Raw genomic sequence first — 20119 nt, 5'->3', positions numbered from 1 at the left:
GTAGTCTTCTCAAAATGCAGAGCTCTCACTATACTTAGAATATCTCGTGGTGGGAAAATGTGGACATTTCAAAATCATTTTGGAAAGTATTTACAAATGTATTGATGAGATATTTTTCTTTGCTTCCTTTTATTAAATGTAGCCATCTGTTTGATTTTTAAGATGTGCGATAATACTTACTCTTCATGTTTCATGATGGTGTATTTAGAATCTGTGTTTCATCCTTTCCTGGCTGCTTGCAAGTCTTTGCATCTAAGGACGGACAGTGCTGGGCACTTTGGGAGAGCCAATGTAGTCTGCTGTGTGGCACAGTTGAAATAATTGGCTAAAGATTTAAGTAGCTATATTTACCTAACTAAATGGGATAGGTAGCTAAATCAGATCAGGGGAACTGAATTTAGGTAAGTAGATTTAGTTTCAAACAGCTAAATGAAGTTTTTCTGTATACTTAATTTGGGATACCAATTCATGTTTACCATTAATTGAAAATTATTTCTAATATGAAACTTATATTGGCGTTTCTATTGTTTGCTTTGGTTCGCTCCTTTCTGGATTTTAGATCTTGCAAGTTTCCCAGTTGCAGACCGCTGGGCCTCTCTTTTCTATTACTGCTAAAGTGTGAAGCACAAGCCCAGGTCTAGGACGTTAGTGGTGATCAGAGGATTTGCCTGGTGTCATGATGGGTATTTGTAGAGTCAAGTTTGTCTACGATGGAAACAATGGATGTTACCTATCACCCTGTTCTTTATGAAAGCCAAGGAAATGAACATTTTCCTCCTCTTACAAAGCATATTTGCTTTTGAACATGTCAATTTTATCATTTTATTTATTTTTAAGACCATTTATTGCCGGAACCCAATGCAAAGCAAACTAATTGCCTCAAGACCTATTTCGGCCATTGCAGTTTTAAACCGTGAGTATGATCTCAATTAACTATATTATGTACTTAATTTTTTTCATAAAGAAAAAGAATAAATAACCCATCCCCCATATCCAAACAGCAGCATGTATTGTAGCCATACTTGTCAGTTATATATCATATGCAACTGCAAAATTATTTGAAGTATTAATTACATACGTTTCTTTGTCCTTTTGATAGGAAAGGAAGTGGTTCTGTTTTTCTTTAACTGGGTGGTTCTATATAAAAACAACATAATAAAAAAGAATTTCTCTCACTGCTGAGTTATCTTTTTTTGAGCATGAAATCAGAGGAAAGACACATCCCTGCCTGTTTTCTGCAGGTGTCCCAAGGCACACTGTTGTGAGCTCTCACAGAACAGTTTGAGAAGCTGATGGTTTATTGTTTTAACATCTCAAAATGTATTCACATCCAAAGGGCTGTCTTAATCAGTGTCCTATTGCTGTGAAGGGACATCATGACCACAGCAACTCCTATAAAGGAAAACATTTAATCGGGGCTGGCTTACCGGTTCAGAGATTTAGTCCATTATCATCATGGCAGAAGGCATGGCAGTATGTAGGCAGACATAGTGCTGGAGAAGGAGCTAAGAGTTCTACATGCCAATTGGCAGGCAGGAGGAAGAGAGAGTGAGACACTGGTTGTGGCTTGAGCTTCTGACATCTCAAAGCCCACCTCCAGTGCCACACCTAGTCCAACAAGGCCACGCCTAGTCAACAAGGCCATGCCTCCTAATCTGTTCAGATACTATCACTCCCTGTGAGCCCATGGGGAGCATTTTCATTCAAACCATCAAAAGGGCACCCTAATAACTAGAAACAATGAGATGAACACAAATGAGATTAGGAACAAGTACATTTGAATAAGACCAGTAAGAAAGTAAAAAACTAGACAAGGTTTTCTCAGTTTTGAGAACTTAAAATAGAATTCATTGAAGCATTTTTCCTTCTTTTAATAAACTATATCCTATGTACAGGTGAGCACACATAGATGTATAGAAAAGTGAATTCTGTTAACTCAGTGTGCTGGTATAGACAGCACTCAAATAAGGATAGATTGTCTTCTGCATCAGCAGAAGATCCCATCTCTAGTTGATTTCACCTTGGACCATCACTTTACACAGGCCTCATTTCAAACCTACAACATTCCTCATATTTATTCTAAAATACTGACTTGTCGGTCTATAGTACAAAGCTGGGGGTTTATTTTATACTTTAGATATGTGTAATAAAATTAAATATACATACTATATGGAAACTAGCAGTCATTCTGAGAAATTAATCCAAAAATCATTTTTTGTCTCAATAATTCTAGGAATATAAATATGCTGTGTTGCATGTATTTATATAGGGAGCTCCAGAAAGTCTGGAAGAGTTTGTTGGAGAGCAAAAGTCAAATAGATTTGAACTTGTTCATTGGATGCTATTGATAAAACATTTTACTTTGTGCCTTCAAGGGTTCAGTGGAAAGTCATCCATTCAGTGTTAGAAGAAAGAAGAGATAATGTTGTTGTCATGGCAACTGGTAAGTTATATAAGTTACACCTAAAGTAAATAATTTAATCATTTAAAAGTCATAAAGGGTTTAAAGTGTTTAATCTTTCACAAACTTAAAACATAGGCGGTCGTGATGGGGAAAAGCTTTCACACTTATGCGTGAATTAACACATACGGCCACTTATTCTGCTATATAAACACACTGTAAGAAGAAAGTATAACATCAAGAGGTTTTTATTTATTTATTTATTTTGTGTGTATTATTCTTATTCAAGGATATGGGAAGAGTCTGTGCTTCCAGTATCCACCGGTTTATACAGGCAAGATTGGCATTGTCATATCGCCCCTGATTTCCTTAATGGAAGACCAAGTCCTGCAGCTTGAGTAAGTAGTGCTTTTACGGCTCCATCATTGCCTCTGATAAGCAAGTGGAAAGAACATTTCAAGACAGGATCTTTTTTTTTTTTAATTTATTTTTAAAATTTTAATCTTTTTTTTATATACTCCAGATTATATCCTCCTCCCAGTTCTCCCTCTGACCCACATCTCATACCTCCTCCCCCCTCCCCCCCCTTGTTTCCACGAGAATGTCCCTCCCCCACCCCATCAGACCTCTCCACTCCCTGGGGCCTCCTCTCTTGAGAGTTAGGTACTACACAGGCGTAGCAAGTCTCTTCTCTCTCAGTCCAGTGTCCCTTTGCCCAGTTGTCCCTCTCTGTTTTATAAATATCAGACGATAAACGTGAATCTAGTTCACAGGATTATGTTTTGGGAAGTGACTTGATTTTTATTTTTATTTTTTTTTGGGATAGGGTCTTGCTAAGCATAGTCCAGGATGGTGTCACTCTGTCCTCTTGCCTTGCCTTGCAAGTCTTGGGCTTACAGAACATGCACTACCACCCCGGATACATTTATTAGTAGCAAATGAAGTGTTAGCAGAAGAGTTTGCATTCATTCTTGAGTTCTCTAATTCAAGGCTACCTGATTTCCCTGATCAAGTTTTAAAAGGACTGATTGCTTCATACTAGTTAGCTGTCTCAGAATTCTTTTTTGTTCTGCTGTCTGGGCTTATTAGCTTGCTATGAGGTATATATAAAAGTTTACTTTTTAAGGTATGTTTTTTTATTAGTTCTTTGAAAATCTCCTACATGTTTTGATTATAGTCACCCCTCTTCTAAACCTAAGTTTACCTTTCCATTCTTTCTTGAAAGACCCATATTAAAGACTTGCCTCCTTAGCAGGCTCTTGAAGAAATATATCAAGTTAGCAAGACACAGAAAGGAAGAACATTAGGAAGATGAGGAATATATATCCTTAATCTTTTTGAGAGTGAAGTTACTGTCTTTACTGTGTGTTTAATGCAAAGCATTTGTCTCTTATAGAATGTCCAATGTTCCAGCCTGTTTACTTGGGTCTGCACAATCAAAAAATATTCTAGGAGATATTAAATTGTGAGTAATTTATGTAATGTCACATGACATTGTAAGATGTATATAGAGTAAGAAAATTTTGTGTATATTTTTATTTATTGTATGAGTAAATTGTCCATATTTGAAAACATACTTTAAAAAGCGTTGTTTTTGAAATTATAAAGTAGTTCTATTTCTCCCTTTCCTTTCTCCCTCCCAGACTTTGCCAAGCATGCTTCCTTGTTCTCTTTCAGGTTCATGAGGTTTTTTCCCATTAATTGTCATTACATGGAGATATGTGTATACATATGTATTACCACATGCAATCGGCTCGGCCTGTACATTGTTACTAGTGTGCCTGTTTTCAGGGCTGACCATTTGATATTGGATAACCAATGGGTGTGCTTGTCCCCTGAGAAGAATACTTCTCCTGCTCTTTGCACTCATCTATTGCCTGCATATCTTTGTGTAAGATTGAGGCCTCATTTTTTTCTTAACTGAATGATTTTTCGATGTATAGACATTCCACACTTTGTTTAGCTGGTCCTTGATGAGTGAGCATCTGAGGACTTTCTATTTAGAGGTTGTAGTAGCAGGAATGCAATGAACCTTCATGTACCAGTTTCTGTTTGAGTCTGCATCTTCAGTTCCCTTGTGTGTATGCTCAGGAACAGAATTGGTGGGTTTAATTTCATGTTTAATTTTTTAAGAAACTGTCAAACATTTTGAGAGCGATTCCACCATCGCTCATCCCCAGCAGCAGTGTGTGAGAAGTCCTGTTCCTTGTCACCTCTGTCATTTCTTAGCTAGCCATTGGCTTTAGCCACTTTGAAAGAATCCCATTGTACTTTAAATCTGCTTTGGCCTGGTGACCAATTCTGGTGAGCATCTTACACTGATTGCTGTGTGTTTATCTTTGTGGTGGTGTTTGTTCCAATCTTTTGACTCTTTCATTTTTTAAATTCTGTTTTGGTGATAATTTCTATATTGTAGATAGAAATCTCATATTTATATGTACTTTACAGATGCTTTGCTAGTTTATGGCCTTTCTTCTTCTTTCAGTAATTCTTTTGAGGAGGAGTGGGTTTTCAGTTTGATAAAGTCTAGTTGCTAGTTTCTTATAGATTTTTCCTTGAGTATTTAAGAAATCTTCCTAACTGAAGGTTATAAAGATGGCATACTTTCCCTTAAACATTTCCCAATTTTATGTTTGCATGTATAATTAACTCTTAGCAAAAATGTTTATATTGTGTGGTGTATTAGTTTTTATAAGGCTTTCCAGTTGTTCTGGCTGTGTCTCTTCTCTACTGGATTGCCTTTGTGCCTTTCTCAAATAACGAACTGAGTAGGCATGTGCCCATTACTTGCTGAGATCATACTTCTGTGGATTGGTCTGTCTGTCTTGGCTTCTGTAGCTACAGTAAAAGCCTGAAGTCTGGGTTACAAGCCAACTGGTTATGCTCTTTGGTTTCAGGGTTGTGTTGGTTTTCCTGGATGCTCTTTGGTTCCATGAAGGTCCCGGTGTCCATCTTTTAACTGAGATGCCCTGAGTCTGGCTCTGTAAAGAAACAGCTAATTTTCAAGAAACTGGGATTCACTGGAGCTAACTGACGCATCTCAGATCAGTCTTCTAGTGGGAAGGGGAACTGAGTCCAAACCTGGGGAGAGTGATGTCAGACTTTATTATTTTTATTGTTTCTTACAGTAATTAGAAAACTGCATTAATTTCCTGGAGATAATGTAAAAGTTATTGTATGCCTAATAAATTCCTTGTGAAAATATAATGTTTAGCATGTAATAGACACTAAAATATTTGTGAAATGGATGAATTAAAAGCTTTAAAAACTTTTTAACATAGAAAATTACGTTTGATTTGATATGTTTTTATATGGTAGAGACATGCCATAAGTAATTTCTAGCCTTTTTTATAAAAATTGTCATAATAGCAAATTAACAATATAAATCATAATATAAATAATACATGTATATAATATATATGTGTGTCTATATGATGTATAATACAAAATATAATACAATAAGATAATGCAAACAAATTAATAATACAAATACAATAATAATTTAAAGAAAAAGTGAATTTTGTCTTAAGGATAAAGGAGGCTCACATGGCTCCTGCTTAGAAAAACTGGGCATGGAGAGTCCAGAAGACCTTCCTATGTGTATTCTGTCATTACATTTTCTTTCTGAAGAGGTCAGTCACCAAGTAGAGGAAGCAGCTCTGCTTCCCCCTTTGACATTTTGCTGAATGGTTGATCTCAACCAGGCGATAATATCCTAGACTTTGACTGAGTGTCCGTCCCTGTGGGCAGAGTACGTAGAATAACCTGGGATGCTAAGAGGATATCCTATAGAGAACAAGGACTCTGGGGTTTAGTTCTCACACATGGGCTGTATTGGTTTTGGAAAATATGCAAAGTTTATAAAGGCTTGACCATTTAACTTGGGTATTTTGTTTTTGGACTGGACTGTTAGAAACCATAATTTGGTTTATAATTCCAGCTTAGTGGCAAATGCCTCATGACAGGAATTGTTATATTTATTTTGATGAATTGAAGACAAATCAAAGGATTAAGATATCTGAATATGTATATATAACGTTCCTTTGGTTTTTAATAATCAGTATGATGTGTTACTTAAAAATCTATTGAATATTTTGATTTTGTTGTCACTCATTGGCTGCTTTTTTTTGTTTTTCCCTATTGGAGTGTTTCAATTTCTGTTTCTGTTTTTTTTTTTCATCTTTACAGAGGCAAATACAGGATCATCTACATAACTCCAGAGTTCTGTTCTGGTAACTTGGACCTACTTCAGCAACTTGACGCTAATATTGGTAAGTAATGAAATGGGACTTTGGTGAATACAAAGTAACCCATGCACGGTTGGAGACGAAATTCCAATTTTGTTAAAGGCTTATTTCAAATATTTGCTCCTCTAGTAAATCTCTGACCAATTTGATGTTTGTCCCACTTTGTAATACTGTATAATTCCCCATTCCATCGAGGTGGGACTCCTGGGTTAGTGTTATATTACATACAAGCACATATGCATCCCTGGCACACTGTCAACTCTCTGTCGCTGCTCTTATTGGTCCCTGACTCCTTCATGCAAGATGTGACACACAGTTGTCTGTTCTGTGCACTGTTGAATGAACGCTGAATCCTTAAGTCTGGGATTTGTCATGTTTCACAGTCTGAGTCTAAATGAAATCAGTGTAGTGGTTCCTAATTTTTGTTCATAAGAATCATTCTTCAAACTTTGGAGTAATGCTGTTAAATAGCTTATTCTTAGAAAATATAAATATAAAATTAGTCAAATGCTGTGATATTGTTTATGCTGAAACCTTTGTGTTTTATTTTTGCTTCTTGGTGGTAGAGGTGTGGTCAGGTTTAGCTAAGAGCACCAAAGGAAACAAATGCTATCCATACCCAAAACCTTCATTTGAATTTTATCCAACTTATCAGATAAAATTATTTTCCCAATTTGTAGGATTTTTTTTGAAGAATTAGGTAGTAAGTAATTTAATATAGGTTAACTTTTCAGTATTGTACTGGACTGGCTAGTTGAATGTCAACTTGATATAAGCTAGTGTCTTCAGAGAGGAGGGAACTTCAGTTAAGAAAATGTCTCCACAAGGTCAAGATGAAGGCAATCCTGTAGAGCATATTTTCAGTTAGGGATTGATGATGGAGAGCTAATCCCATGGGATGGTACTATCCGTGGCCTGGTGGTCTTGAGTGCTATAAGAAAACAGGCTGAACAAGCCATGGGGAGCAAGCCAGTAAGCAGCACTCCTCCATGGGCTCTGCGTCAGCTTGTATTGATTGGTGTTACTTGAAGGTGTGACAGTAGAGAGAGAAGCTCACCAAGATGAAAGGAGCAGAGGAGTTCAGCCTTCTTGGGAAGGCTCATTCCAGTTACTTTGTTAAAGCATTATTCAAGGTTAATTGGACCTGGGAAAGGTTTCAACTACCACAGTTATCTGGCCTTTGCTGCTTGAGGGAGCAGACACAAACCTCAGTCTCTTTTGATCATGGCTAGGCATAACCAAAAGTAAGAACTCTAGGTTTGCCAGGAGTGTCTTAGGACCAAGGTTTATGTAGCTGTAAGCTCTCATGTACTACTGGGTGCAGACTTTGCAGGGAGACAACATTTCTTCAAGGTTCAAATAATCTCAAAACAATTTCTCAGACTCTCATTAACCCAAACATAGCAGAAGCTTTGCTGAAAATTTCACTTAAAGCTAGACACAAAGGCTTCACTCTCCATTTCACTCCAGCTCCTGCCCCCAGGTCTCTTCCCTGCTTGAGTTCCCACACAGACTTCCATCAACAATGAGGGTGATGTGGAAGTGTAAGCTAAATGAACCCTTCCCCCTCAAGTTGCTTTGGTCATGGTAACAAAGACATGTACCATATCACTTAATAGTGTTTGTTTGTCTTCACAACTACAAAGAAAGCAAACTTTTATATTTCAGTATGTGTTGAAACCAACAAAGAATGAGGACATAAATTAATATTTAAGGAAATATATTATCGAAGTGTGCCTATGCTCTCTGCTAGCTCTCGTTGGCTAGTTCTTGCCTATAATGGAAAACAAGATTGATGTGTATTCTATAGTGGCTGGAAGGAGTTCTTTTGAATGTTTCACTATGGGTTAAGCCTGACTGCCTTATAGATCAATGTCATGGTTATATCTAAAAAACTGGTTTTCAGTAACCCTGTATTTTGAGTATATTTTATTCCACTTTTAGTGTTTGTTTTCATTTATAATGATGTTAAATTAATAATTACTGTAAGTAAATAAACATGAAAAGCTTTTGACAAGTAGTTATAACTTTTTATGAGGTAAATAAATGGTCAATACTGCAGAGCCGAGGATATAGATCAATGACTGTGTTTGCCTAGCGTGCTCCAGGCCTGAGTTCAAACAGTTTTATTTATTTTTACTCTGTGTTGGTGTTTGTGGTCAGAGAGTAACTTATAGGAGAAGAGGAGATGGTCCTCTCCTTCAACCATGTGCGTTCCAGGCATTCAGCTCACTACAAGGCCAAAGGGAAGTGGTTTCACCCACTTCCTCTTGCTCGACCCAGACATTGTATGTCTTGTTTATTGTGGTTTTCTTTCTTCCCTCCCTCCCTCCCTCCCTCCTTCCCTTCCTTTCTTTGTTTCCTTCCCTCCCTCTGAATCAGTTTAGGAGAATGATTCAGGAGGATCAGATAGTCTGACCTCTCTTCTGTTTTAAAAACATACACACAAGCAAGCAAACAAAACCAGATAATATGTATATATTTTTCATCACTAGAGCAGAATTCTTCCCTCTTAATAGATAAAAATATTTTCTCTGGGTGATTTAGAAAAAGGGATAGGCAAAATGAAAATTACTTTTAAAAGTATTTCCCACTGGCTTTTGTTTGCAGGCAACTGTAAAATGCCTACAGAAATGAATATACTCGGGATGTTATTTGTACAGTAGTCTGACATTTAACTAATCAGACTTGTCATTTTTAGGTAAATGTTACATTTTTTTAAGGAGTCTGGATCTACAACAGAAATAGCAAGCATACATTATATGGGGTGCCGTCCCAGGTGTGCTTGTGATTGTCTTTTAACTTTGGGAATGAGACTTGAATGACAGATGCCTGAATGAAATATGTACAGGACTTGGGAGGACACTTGAACTTTTACGTTCAAAGTGAATCTTACCAAAGCTTGCCTAAACTAACTATGCAGATCAATGTTCAACTCTATTAACCGCTTGTCAGATCTGCAACTAAAGGCTTCTAACTCATTAACTTAAAATCTAGCCATTTTAATTTCTAGATTCAGAATAAGTGTATGAATAACACTAGAATTTCCTCAGTTACTAAGTGGTATAAAATCAACATTTGCTCTTTTGCTTTCTTCCTTCTGAGGACACCAGTGTAGCACATAATCTCAATGAGTTGCTGTTTCTTTTGTTTCCTCTTCTGAGTTGTGAGATCCTTGAGGTCAAGTATATTTTGGTTATCCTGAAAAGGGTTGATTTGATTTTCTTATTTAGATAGGGCCTCCTGTAGCTGAGGCACGTCTTGAACCTTCTTTGTGGCTGAAGATAGCCTTGAGTTCCTGATCCTAAGTTACATGCATGTACTACCTCATTGGCTCTTAAAGGGGCTTTAAATCATAATGGCCATGTAGTAATAACACCTAATACTTCTTACTACTCTAAGGTTAAATTAGAACATTCACATAAAATACTCAGATAAGGCCATGCCCAAAAAAGAGCTTATTACAAACATACTTCAACTGTTATATATTGTTATTGCTGTATGTACTGTGTATCATTTTTACTTACGATGCTGGTAGTGGTGATGGTGGTGATGATGGTTGTGGTAGTGGTGGTCAGTGTGTGTGTGTGTGTGTATGTGTGTGTGTAATCCCACAGTGTGTTTGTAGAGGTCAGAGACCACTCGTGTAAGAGAACACAGTGGGAGTCAGTGCTCTCTGTGGTTTCTGAGGGTTGAACTCAAGTTCTCAGGCTTTTCCCCCCTGAACCCTCACAGCAGCTCCCCGTTGTAGTTTTGAGGAAACTGAGAACTGAAAAGATCTGTAGCTTGCTCAAGGCTTTGTGTACAGCCAATCTAATTGTAAAGCACTTGTTTTTAAATCTCCTCACTGATAGAATATATTAGCAAATAACGAAGGGTTATTTTTCTCTTAGAAGTATTAATTTGATAAGGGTAAAGGCATTACTAGTCCTTTGAAATGTCTGGCGATGTTTTGATAGATGATTATATAATGAAATCCTTTAAAATGCATTAAGACACACCATTGATCTTGTTTCAGTGTATGGTGTGGGGCAGTGTGGAGGGTTATGTTCCTTTTTACTACCTACTTTGCACAGGATGGGAATTCATTCTCCCCAAACTGATTTATGTTAGACAGCACGGATGTCATCTTGGCTTCAGTTATTGGCATTTCAGAGGCACTTCCTGTAATATGATATGTGCTTGATTGTCGATAACTTCGGTTCTTAGCCTCAGTAGGAATGTGCTGACGGTTTGCCTCTGCTGATAGCTAATCTACGAGATAAGATTACCATTATTGCCAAAAAGAAACAGAACAGTTCTTTTGAAAGGACATTGTTGCAGATGGTTTATAAGTGATAATTTTGGGACAAAGTAATAATAAGCAATTTATGTCTTTGAGGAGTAATAATGAAAGCTGAAATAGAGTGTGCTGTGTGAGTTATGATGTAAATATTTCCTTTATGCCAACCTCTTCTATTCATTTCTCCTCTTGCCTCCTATTCTGACTTATGAAGTTTGATGTTATCTGATATTATTTATGCTTCTTACGGATATGTATGTTTGAGCCAAATACTTTGATTTGGCTTATACTTTTTGTAAGGCATATATTGTAATAGGAAAAAAAAAACAATATTGGCTTAGCATTTTTCTTTTTGAACCTTATTTTTCCCTGTGTATTTTCTTTTGTGTAGGTATCACACTCATCGCTGTGGATGAGGCGCACTGCATTTCTGAGTGGGGTCATGATTTTAGAAGTTCATTCAGGACACTGGGCTCTCTTAAGACAGTGCTCCCGTTGGTAAGCTTGACCAGATCTGATGCCCCCACCCCACCCATCTCGCTGAGGATTGACCCCAGGGCTTCTGCTATCAGGCTAAACCCCCAACTCCAAATTTACTGTCTTGAAGTGACATTTTCACCAAGGGCTTTCCAGGACTGGGTAATGTCCAGACAGCTCAAGACTTCTCTATAAAAGGGAGGGTATCAGATGTGAGCAGGGGGCCTTATTTAGTTCTTAAAATTCTAATGATGGCTTTCTTTTGAGGTTGGCATGTAGCTTATTAAGGAATACTCTTAACAGGAATGACCAGCCTTTGACACTGGGCTACTCCAGTGTCATCTACAAGGTTCATCCTCAAGAACCATAAAATTGTGTTATTAAAAACCATCACAAAGGTGTCTCAAGTGTTTTCAGTTCGTGTGTGACTTTGTGTTGTATCACATTCCTACTGTCAGGGCACAAGTTGGATGCTCGGTCCTGGGGACAAGAGCTGGAAAACACATTTTGAATGTACCAGTTAAAAATTGGCAGTTACTATTCCTTAGTGACAGGGGATACTGCTCCAGGAACCTGTGGATGCCTGGAAACACCCCTTCAATGTAAATTACGCACAGTGGAAGAATTTTAAAACTGAATATGTATGACAATGTGCTATAGTAAAAATGACCACAGTCATTATTGTTGGCGGCGTGGATCTTGACTGAGTCCACAGCACCTAACCACAAGCACTTCCTGTTTTCTTGTGTGTCTGGTAACTGGGATGGTTAGAGATAGCTGATGGGGGAGAACATGAGTTGTGTGGATACTCTGGACCAAGGGATCATTCCTCCACGGGGAGAATGGGGCGCCATCATTGAGAGTCCAGTGCAGAATTTCATCATGTTAACTCAGAACGCTGCGTAATTCCAAAAATAAATTGCTGGGTGCTGGTGCCACATGCCTTTAATCCCAGTACTCGGAAGGCAGAGGCAGGTGGATCTCTGTGTGTTTGAGGGCAGCCTGGTTTATAGAGTGTGTCCTAGGACAGCCACGGCTGTCCTGTCTTGGGAGAAAGATAAAGGAAAATATAAGGGTTTTTTGTTGTTGTTTGTATAACTTTTCATTTAGTATAATTCAGACTGTGGTTTGGTCACAGGAATCTGAAATCAGAAAAAGCCATTGTGGATGGAGGGGGCGGGCGTGTAGTGTGTAGTATGGCTTTGACATACAGTTCCCTCATTCTCTTTTCTTAAGTAGCCCATAACAAGGTAGTTACTTTGTGTTCCTCACTAATGGGCCACTGTAAAATTGGCTGTGGACTGCATTTTTTCTACTCATCACAGTTTGTAGAAAACTTTTAGGTTGTTTGTTGGATTTAGGGTATCATGAACGAGGATACTGTAAACATTTGTATGTGTTCCAGGGTCCAGGTCAGTGGTTATGAAGCCTGTGAACATAAGTCTTAGTTTCCTGGGATAAATGGCAGGATGGAGGGTTCTGGGTCCTATGGGAAGTGCTGGTTTCGGTTTTTTGGAAGCCCCCAGTGCTACTCTCTTGACTGGCTGCACCGTTTTTTGTATCGTCCCCTCCCCAGCAGTGTAGGAACAATAGCTTCTCATTCTCACCACTGTTTTGTCTTAACTACCGTGTAGTATTTTAGCAATTATGATAGGAGTGGAGTGGTAGTTTGTGTTTTTAATTTGCGTTTCTCTAATAGCTAGTGGTGTTGAACATCTTTTGTGTGCTTCTTATTTGGTTAAATGCCTAGTTTAATTGGGTTGTATTTTTTTCTGTTAAGCATGGGGGAAGGGAGGGATGGAGGGAAAGGGAGAGGGAGACGGAGAGAGAGTGAGGAAAGTAGGGGGAGGGGGAGGAGGTGTGCTTATGTGCATGTACCTGTGCGGGGTGCTGTACAGTGCAGCCCCTGCAGAGGCCAGATGTTGATACTGCTGTCTTCCTCTGTTTCTCTCTACCCTGTCTTATTTGAAGCACAGTCTCTCTGTAGCCAGGGAGCTCCTCAGTTGTGCTAGACTGGCAGGCCACCAAGCTCCTGGGTTCTTTCTACTCTGGAACACTGGGCTCCTAGGTGTGGATGCTGTGCCTGGCTTTTATGTTGGTGCTGGAGATCTGGGCTCAGGTTCTGATACTCACTGAGGGAGTCTCCAGTCCCTCTGTTAACTGCTAAGCATTAAATGTTTATCAATGTGAGTTCTTGGTCAGCTTGAAAATATATCTTTATAAATTTTACTTTTTTTTCTCTTATTTTCACTGTCTTTTATAAAGAAAACAAATAAATTGGATAAAATCCAGAATATGAATTTTTTTCTTTTATGGATTTTTGTTTATAAGTCTCAGATCTTGAAATTTTGTTCCTATAGTTTTTCCTAAAATTTGAATGGTATAAATTTAGGTCTGAGAGGGTACTGAGACGTCATGGCAGGCAAAGAGCTTGCTGTGCAAATGTGAGGACAGGAGCTTGAGTCTGTGAAGTACAGTGACATGTGCCTGGTCCCACACTGTAAGACAGGGAGACCCAGGGGCCCGCCCCTCCCCCCAACTGGGTGAAGAGAAGGCTTTTATCTACTTAATTGCTTTTGCCTCTTTGTCAAAGACTCTTTCAAATATGTTTGTGTCAGCCTGGGTTTTTTTGGTCTGTAGTCTGCTGTATTAATTTTGATTGAATTAACGAAGTGACCTATATTTAGGCCCCGGTGATAGAAAGACAGTGTGCACAAGCGCCACAGTTAAATGGGTTAAACCGAGACAATCACTGAAAGTTTTTATCCTTTTGGTGAGACTGTCTGACTTAGTTTCATTAGTCATCAATCTTACATATTAATAGCAAATTGCTATGATTAAAATTGCTTCTTTCTGTTTGGTTTTCCCATAAAGATTTGATTGAGCAGTGATTAAGTAAACAAGTCAACAACAGTAGCGGAAACTTAATGCCACAGCTAGCAGATCTAATATTGAAGGAGACCAAAACTAATGTATTTGAGGTCTAAGTATGTGTCTGGCCTTGGGTCAGACACTCTTGTCTCGGCCTTCAGGACCGGTCATTAAGTTATCTATTAGTACCATCATATTTGTTCAGTTGTCAAGGGGAAGCCCATTTCCCTTGTTTTCTTTCTTTCCCAGCATGCCCTTCTCCTCAGGTCTCTTTTGTTCCTTTGTACCTTCTTGTTTTGTCAAGGTTGGCATCCTGGTACCTGGTTTAGACTGTCTCTCTTCTGTGCTCTAATAGCATCCAATTTTGGAGAACCCTCAAATTTACAACCTGGATGAGTACCACCACGATGTGACTGAGGTCCTCTGCCTTTACTTGCCAGTACTTGGTATTGTTTTAGCAATTTTATTGAATATAAATCACACATTATATAGGAGATTTATAGGATATGTATATACATATGATTACGACTTAAGGGTTTGCTCTTTGGGTTCCTAATAGGTATCTCAAACTTAACCCATCTGAAACTGACTCCTGATGTTCCTCCCACTCTGACTGCTTTTCCCTCAGATTCGATCACCTTGTTTAATAGCAGCACTAGAGAGTTTTGCTATACAGCCATGACTAAACAAGAGATCCTCCTGCCTCAGTGTCCCCAGTGCCTGGATTTTGAGTGTGTACCACTCCGCCTGGTAGCTCTTTAATTTTTACCACCCTGAACCATACATTTCACCAATAAGGAAAGCCTGTGAGCGATCTTCTGAGTCTATACAGATGCTAATCACTTCTCTCTTGACCCCTGCCGCATCCTCTCATGCTAGCCTACATCTTCCTTCCTGTAGGCTATCACAATAACCTCTAGGTTTCCATCTTCAGTCTATTTCAACACAGTGTTCAACGTGATACTTCTGAATCTGTCCCATAGTTCTGTGTCTTCTGTGCAGTATGCCATTTCACCCAATAAAGGGACAAGTTGATGGTGTCACATCTCAGTGAGGTTTATGTTACGTAGCCTTTCACTTTCTTTTTTTTTTTTTATTGGATGTTTTATTTACATTTCCTATGTTGTCCCCTTACCCCATCCCCCACCCATCCAGGAACCCCCAATCCCCTCACCCCTCCTCCTTCTTCTCTGTGGATGTAACCTCTATCTACCCCCCCACTCCCACCTCCCCACTCTCAAAATTCCCACCCCCTGGGGCATCCAGCCTTCATGAGGTCAAGGTTCTCTTCTTCCACCTATGCCCAGCAGGGCCCTCCACTCTTACATATTCAACTGAAGGGCTGGATCCCTCCCTAAGTGCTCCCAGGCTGGTGGTTTAGACCCTGGGAGCTGTGGTTGGTTGGTATTGTTGCTCTCCTCATGGTGCCGCAAATCCTTTCAGCTCTCCTTCAGTCTTCACTCTAACTCCTCTATTGAGAACCCCATGATCAGTTCAATGGCTAGTTGTGAGCATCTGCCTCTGAGTATGTCAGACTCTTGAAGACCTCTGAGGAGATATCCATATCAGGCTCTTATCAGCATGCACTTCCTGACTTCCACATCAGCCTCTACCTTTGGTGATTGCACATGGGATAGATACTCAGGTGGAGTGGTCTTGAAATGGCCCCTCCTTCAGTTTCTGTCCCTCACTTTGTCTCCATATTTGCTCCCTTGAGTATTTTGTTGCTCCTTCTAAGAAGGACTGAATCACCCCCACTTGGTCTTCCTTCTTTATGGGCTTCATGTGGCCTGTGAGTTGCATCTTGGGCATTTCAAGGTTCTGGGCTAATATCCAATAATCAGTGAGTGAATACCATGTGTGTTCTTTTCTGATTGGCTTACCTCACTCAGGATGATAATTTCTAGTTCCATCCATTTACCTAGGAACCTCTCGAATTCATTGTTTTTAATAGCTGAGTAATACTCCATTGTGTAAATATACCACATTTTTTGAATCCATTCCTCAGTTGAAGGACATCTGGGTTCTTTCCAGCTCCTGGCTATTATAAACAAGGCTGCTATGAACATAGTTGAGCACATGTCCTTGTTATATGTTCGAGCATCTTCTGGATATATGCCTAGGAGTGGTATAGCTGGATCCTCAGGTAATGCTATGTCCAATTTTCTGAGGAACCGCCAGACTGATTTCCAAAGTGGTTGCACCATCTTGCAGTCCCACCAACAATGGAGGAGTGTTCCTCTTTCTCCACACCCTCGCCAGCATCTACTATCACCTGAGTTTTTAATCATAGCCATTTTGACTGGTGTGAGATGGAATCTCAGGGTTGTTTTGATTTGCATTTCCCTGACGACTAAGGATGCTGAACATTCCTTTAGGTGCTTCTCGGCCATTCGAGTTTCTTTTGTTGAAAATTCTTTGTTAAGCTCTATACCCCATTTTTTAATAGGGTAATTTGGTTGTCTGGAGTCTAATTTCTTGAGTTCTTTGTATATATTGGATATTAGCCCTCTATCAGATGAAGGATTGGTAAAGATCTTTTCCCAATTTGTTGGTTGTCGTTTTGTCCTATTGACAGTGTCCTTTGCCTTACAGAAACTTTGCAATTTTATGAAGTCCCATTTGTCAATTCTTGATCTTAGAGCATATGCCATTGGAGTTCTGTTCAGGAACTTTTCCCCTGTGCCCAAGTATTCAAGGCTCTTCCCCACCTTCTCTTCTATTAGTTTCAGTGTATCTGGTTTTATGTGGAGGTCCTTTATCCACTTAGACTTGAGCTTTGTACAAGGAGATAAGAATGGATCAATTTTCATTCTTCTACATGTTGTCCTCCAGTTGAACCAGCACCATTTGTTGAAAATGCTGTCCTTTTTCCACTGGACAGTTTTAGCTCCTTTGTCAAAGATCAAGTGACCATAGGAGTGTGGGTTCATTTCTGGGTCTTCAATTCTATTCCATTGATCTTCCTGCCTGTCTCTGTACCAATACCAGGTAGTTTTTATCCCTATTGCTCTGTAGTACAGCTTGAGGTCAGGGATGGTGATTCCTCCAGAAGTTCTTTTATTGTTGAGAATAGTTTTCGCTATCCTGGGTTTTTTGTTATTCCATATGAATTTGAGAATTTCCTTTTCTAACTCTGTGAAGAATTGAGTTGGGATTTTAATGGGGATTGCATTGAATCTGTAGATTGCTTTTGGCAAGATGGCCATTTTTATTATATTAATCCTGCCAATCTATGAGCATGGGAGATCTTTCCATCTTCTGAGATCTTCTTCAATTTCTTTCTTCAGAGACTTGAAGTTCTTGTCATACAGGTCTTTCACTTGCTTGGTTAGATTCACACCAAGGTATTTCATATTATTTGCAACTATTGTGAAAGGTGTCATTTCCCTAATTTCTTTTTCAGTCTGTTTATCTTTCATGTAGAGGAAGGCTACTGATTTGTTTGAGTTGATTTTATAACCAGCCACTTTGCTGAAGTTGTTTATCAGGTTTAGGAGTTCTCTGGTGGAAGTTTGGGGGTCACTTAAGTATACTATCATATCATCTGCAAATAGCGATATTTTGACTTCTTCCTTTCCTATTTGTATCCCTTTGACTTCTTTTTGTTGTCTAATTGCTCTGGCTAAGACTTCCAGTACTATATTGAATAGGTATGGGGAGAGTGGGCAGCCTTGTCTAGTCCCTGATCTTAGTGGAATTGCTTCAAGTTTCTCTCCATTTAGCTTGATGTTGGCTACTGGTTTGCTGTAAATTGCTTTTACTATGTTTAGGTAGGGGCCTTGAATTCCTGATCTTTCCAAGACTTTTATCATGAAGGGATGTTGAATTTTGTCAAATGCTTTCTCAGCATCTAGTGAGATGATCATGTGGTTTTTTTCTTTAAGTTTGTTTATATAGTGGATTACATTGATGGATTTCCGAATATTGAACCATCCCTGCATTCCTGGGATAAAACCTACTTGATCATGATGGATGATTGTTTTGATGTGTTCTTGGATTCGGTTTGCTAGAATTTTATTGAGTATTTTTGCATCGATGTTCATAAGGGAGATTGGTCTGAAGTTCTCTTTCTTTGTCGGGTCCTTGTGGGGTTTGGGTATGAGTGTAATTGTAGCTTCATAGAACAAATTGGGTAGTGTTCCTTCTGTCTCTATTTTGTGGAATAGTTTGAAGAGAATTGGTATTAGGTCTTCCTTGAAGGTCTGATAGAATTCAGCACTAAAACCATCTGGTCCTGGGCTTTTTTTAGTGGGGAGACTTTTAATGACTGCTTCTATTTCCTGAGGGGTTATGGGACTATTTAGATGGTTTATTTGCTCCTGGTTTAACTTCGGGACCTGGTATCTGTCTAGGAAATTGTCCATTTCATCCAGGTTTTCCAGTTTTGTTGAGTATAGGCCTTTGTAGTAGGATCTGATGATTTTTTGAATTTCTTCAGTTTCTGTTGTTATGTCTCCCTTTTCAGTTCTGATTTTATTAATCTGGATACTGTCTCTGTGCCCTCTGGTTAATCTGGCTAATGGTTTATCTATCTTGTTGATTTTCTCAAAGAACCAGCTCCTGGTTTTATTGATATTTTGTATTGTTCTTTCTGTTTCTATTTGGTTGATTTCAGCCCACTTTCATGCCCAAGTGATGGCATCAGATTCTTAATGGAATCCATCACTGAATTAGGCCACTGGGTCATCTTACAGCCATCATTATCCAGTCACCTCTCTGTGCTTGGGTCTATTACCTGGGGACTCATCCTTCTACATACAGATAAGGCAATTCGTATCTAAACCATAACAAGAGGGCGTTTTTCTTTTCCTTTGGTTTATATAAGCAGGGGTAGTATCTGACTCATAGCAGTTGCTCAATAATTACATGAATGAGTTAAATCATTCTGGTCAGAAAGCTGGGAATTAGCAAAGTAACTTTCCTGTATAGGTAGTTATAAAAGAGTTGTGTAGTAAATAACTGTACCATAGTATACTGTGCTGATCTCAACACAAAGATTTGAAAGAGACAAGCTATATTTTCTGCCCTTAGGTGGCCCATAGTCCAGCGAGGGAGTTGAGATCCACATCCAGGAAAGTAGAAGCAATAGAAACAGATTGTACACTATGCATGGAAGGGTACAGGCCATACAGGAAGAGGAGTAATGTCCATAGCACAGTCGCGCATGGAAGGCAAGTGAAGGTGTCCCCCAGTGCAGGTCACTGAACACTGCTCTGAAGGACTGGTTCCCACTCATTTAGGACGATCTAATGAGACAGAGCGAGCTGTGGAATTGGAAATCAAGAAGCCTGCTTTTGTAATCCCTTCTTAGGCCTTTGATCCTAGGATTGCGTTAAAGGAGTTTTAAATATTTTAAGTGGTTCTCGAATACTCTTCAGGTGGAATTAAATCTTTTATTATATCTAACTCTGGACATAATGAGATCATTTTCAGTTCTTCCAGTGATGAAACAGCATATTCCTTCAGTAGAGAGTCTTGGCAGGCTGTTCCTGGAGCAGCGGCTGAGGATCTCTTTCCCCTGAGGTTTTTAAGAGCAGACTCTGTTAGGGGGTGGTAAGACACGCCACCTGGTGGATATTAGTTTTCTTAGTGTCCTTTATCTTACTGTTTTGATCCTGTTACACTGGGATTACTGTTGGGTTCACTACACCAAATTAGTATAACAAATCTAAAAATGCTCGAAACCACCTAACAATTAACACAAAGAGCCCATTTGGAATGAATCATAAAAGTGAGGCCAGAGAAGGAGCAGCCAGGTGAAAGTTCTGCAAAGCCCTCAATGTTTGTATATAACCAGGAGGACATATGCATAGCCCTCCATGTCTGTATACAACCAGG

General features: G+C 39.1%; 1 protein-coding gene across 4 annotated transcripts in view; it reads left to right on the top strand.

Moving 5' to 3' along the window:
• Wrn (WRN RecQ like helicase) overlaps positions 1 to 20119 on the top strand; it is a 132339-nt gene that overhangs the window by 53849 nt on the left and 58371 nt on the right. For all 4 annotated transcript variants that reach the window (XM_028768204.1, XM_028768202.1, XM_028768203.1 and 1 more), the window contains 6 exons: positions 838 to 913; positions 2376 to 2443; positions 2691 to 2799; positions 3798 to 3866; positions 6590 to 6672; positions 11322 to 11428. In XM_028768204.1, coding sequence (XP_028624037.1) covers positions 838 to 913; positions 2376 to 2443; positions 2691 to 2799; positions 3798 to 3866; positions 6590 to 6672; positions 11322 to 11428 — 512 coding nt within the window. The remainder of the gene's footprint in view (positions 1 to 837; positions 914 to 2375; positions 2444 to 2690; positions 2800 to 3797; positions 3867 to 6589; positions 6673 to 11321; positions 11429 to 20119) is intronic.

This window comes from Grammomys surdaster, unplaced genomic scaffold, assembly GCF_004785775.1.
Source record: "Grammomys surdaster isolate TR1022 unplaced genomic scaffold, NIH_TR_1.0 185, whole genome shotgun sequence".
Taxonomy (NCBI): domain Eukaryota; kingdom Metazoa; phylum Chordata; class Mammalia; order Rodentia; family Muridae; genus Grammomys; species Grammomys surdaster.
The sequence above is the reverse complement of the archived record's forward strand: the minus strand, read 5'-3'. Positions and strand labels throughout refer to the sequence as shown.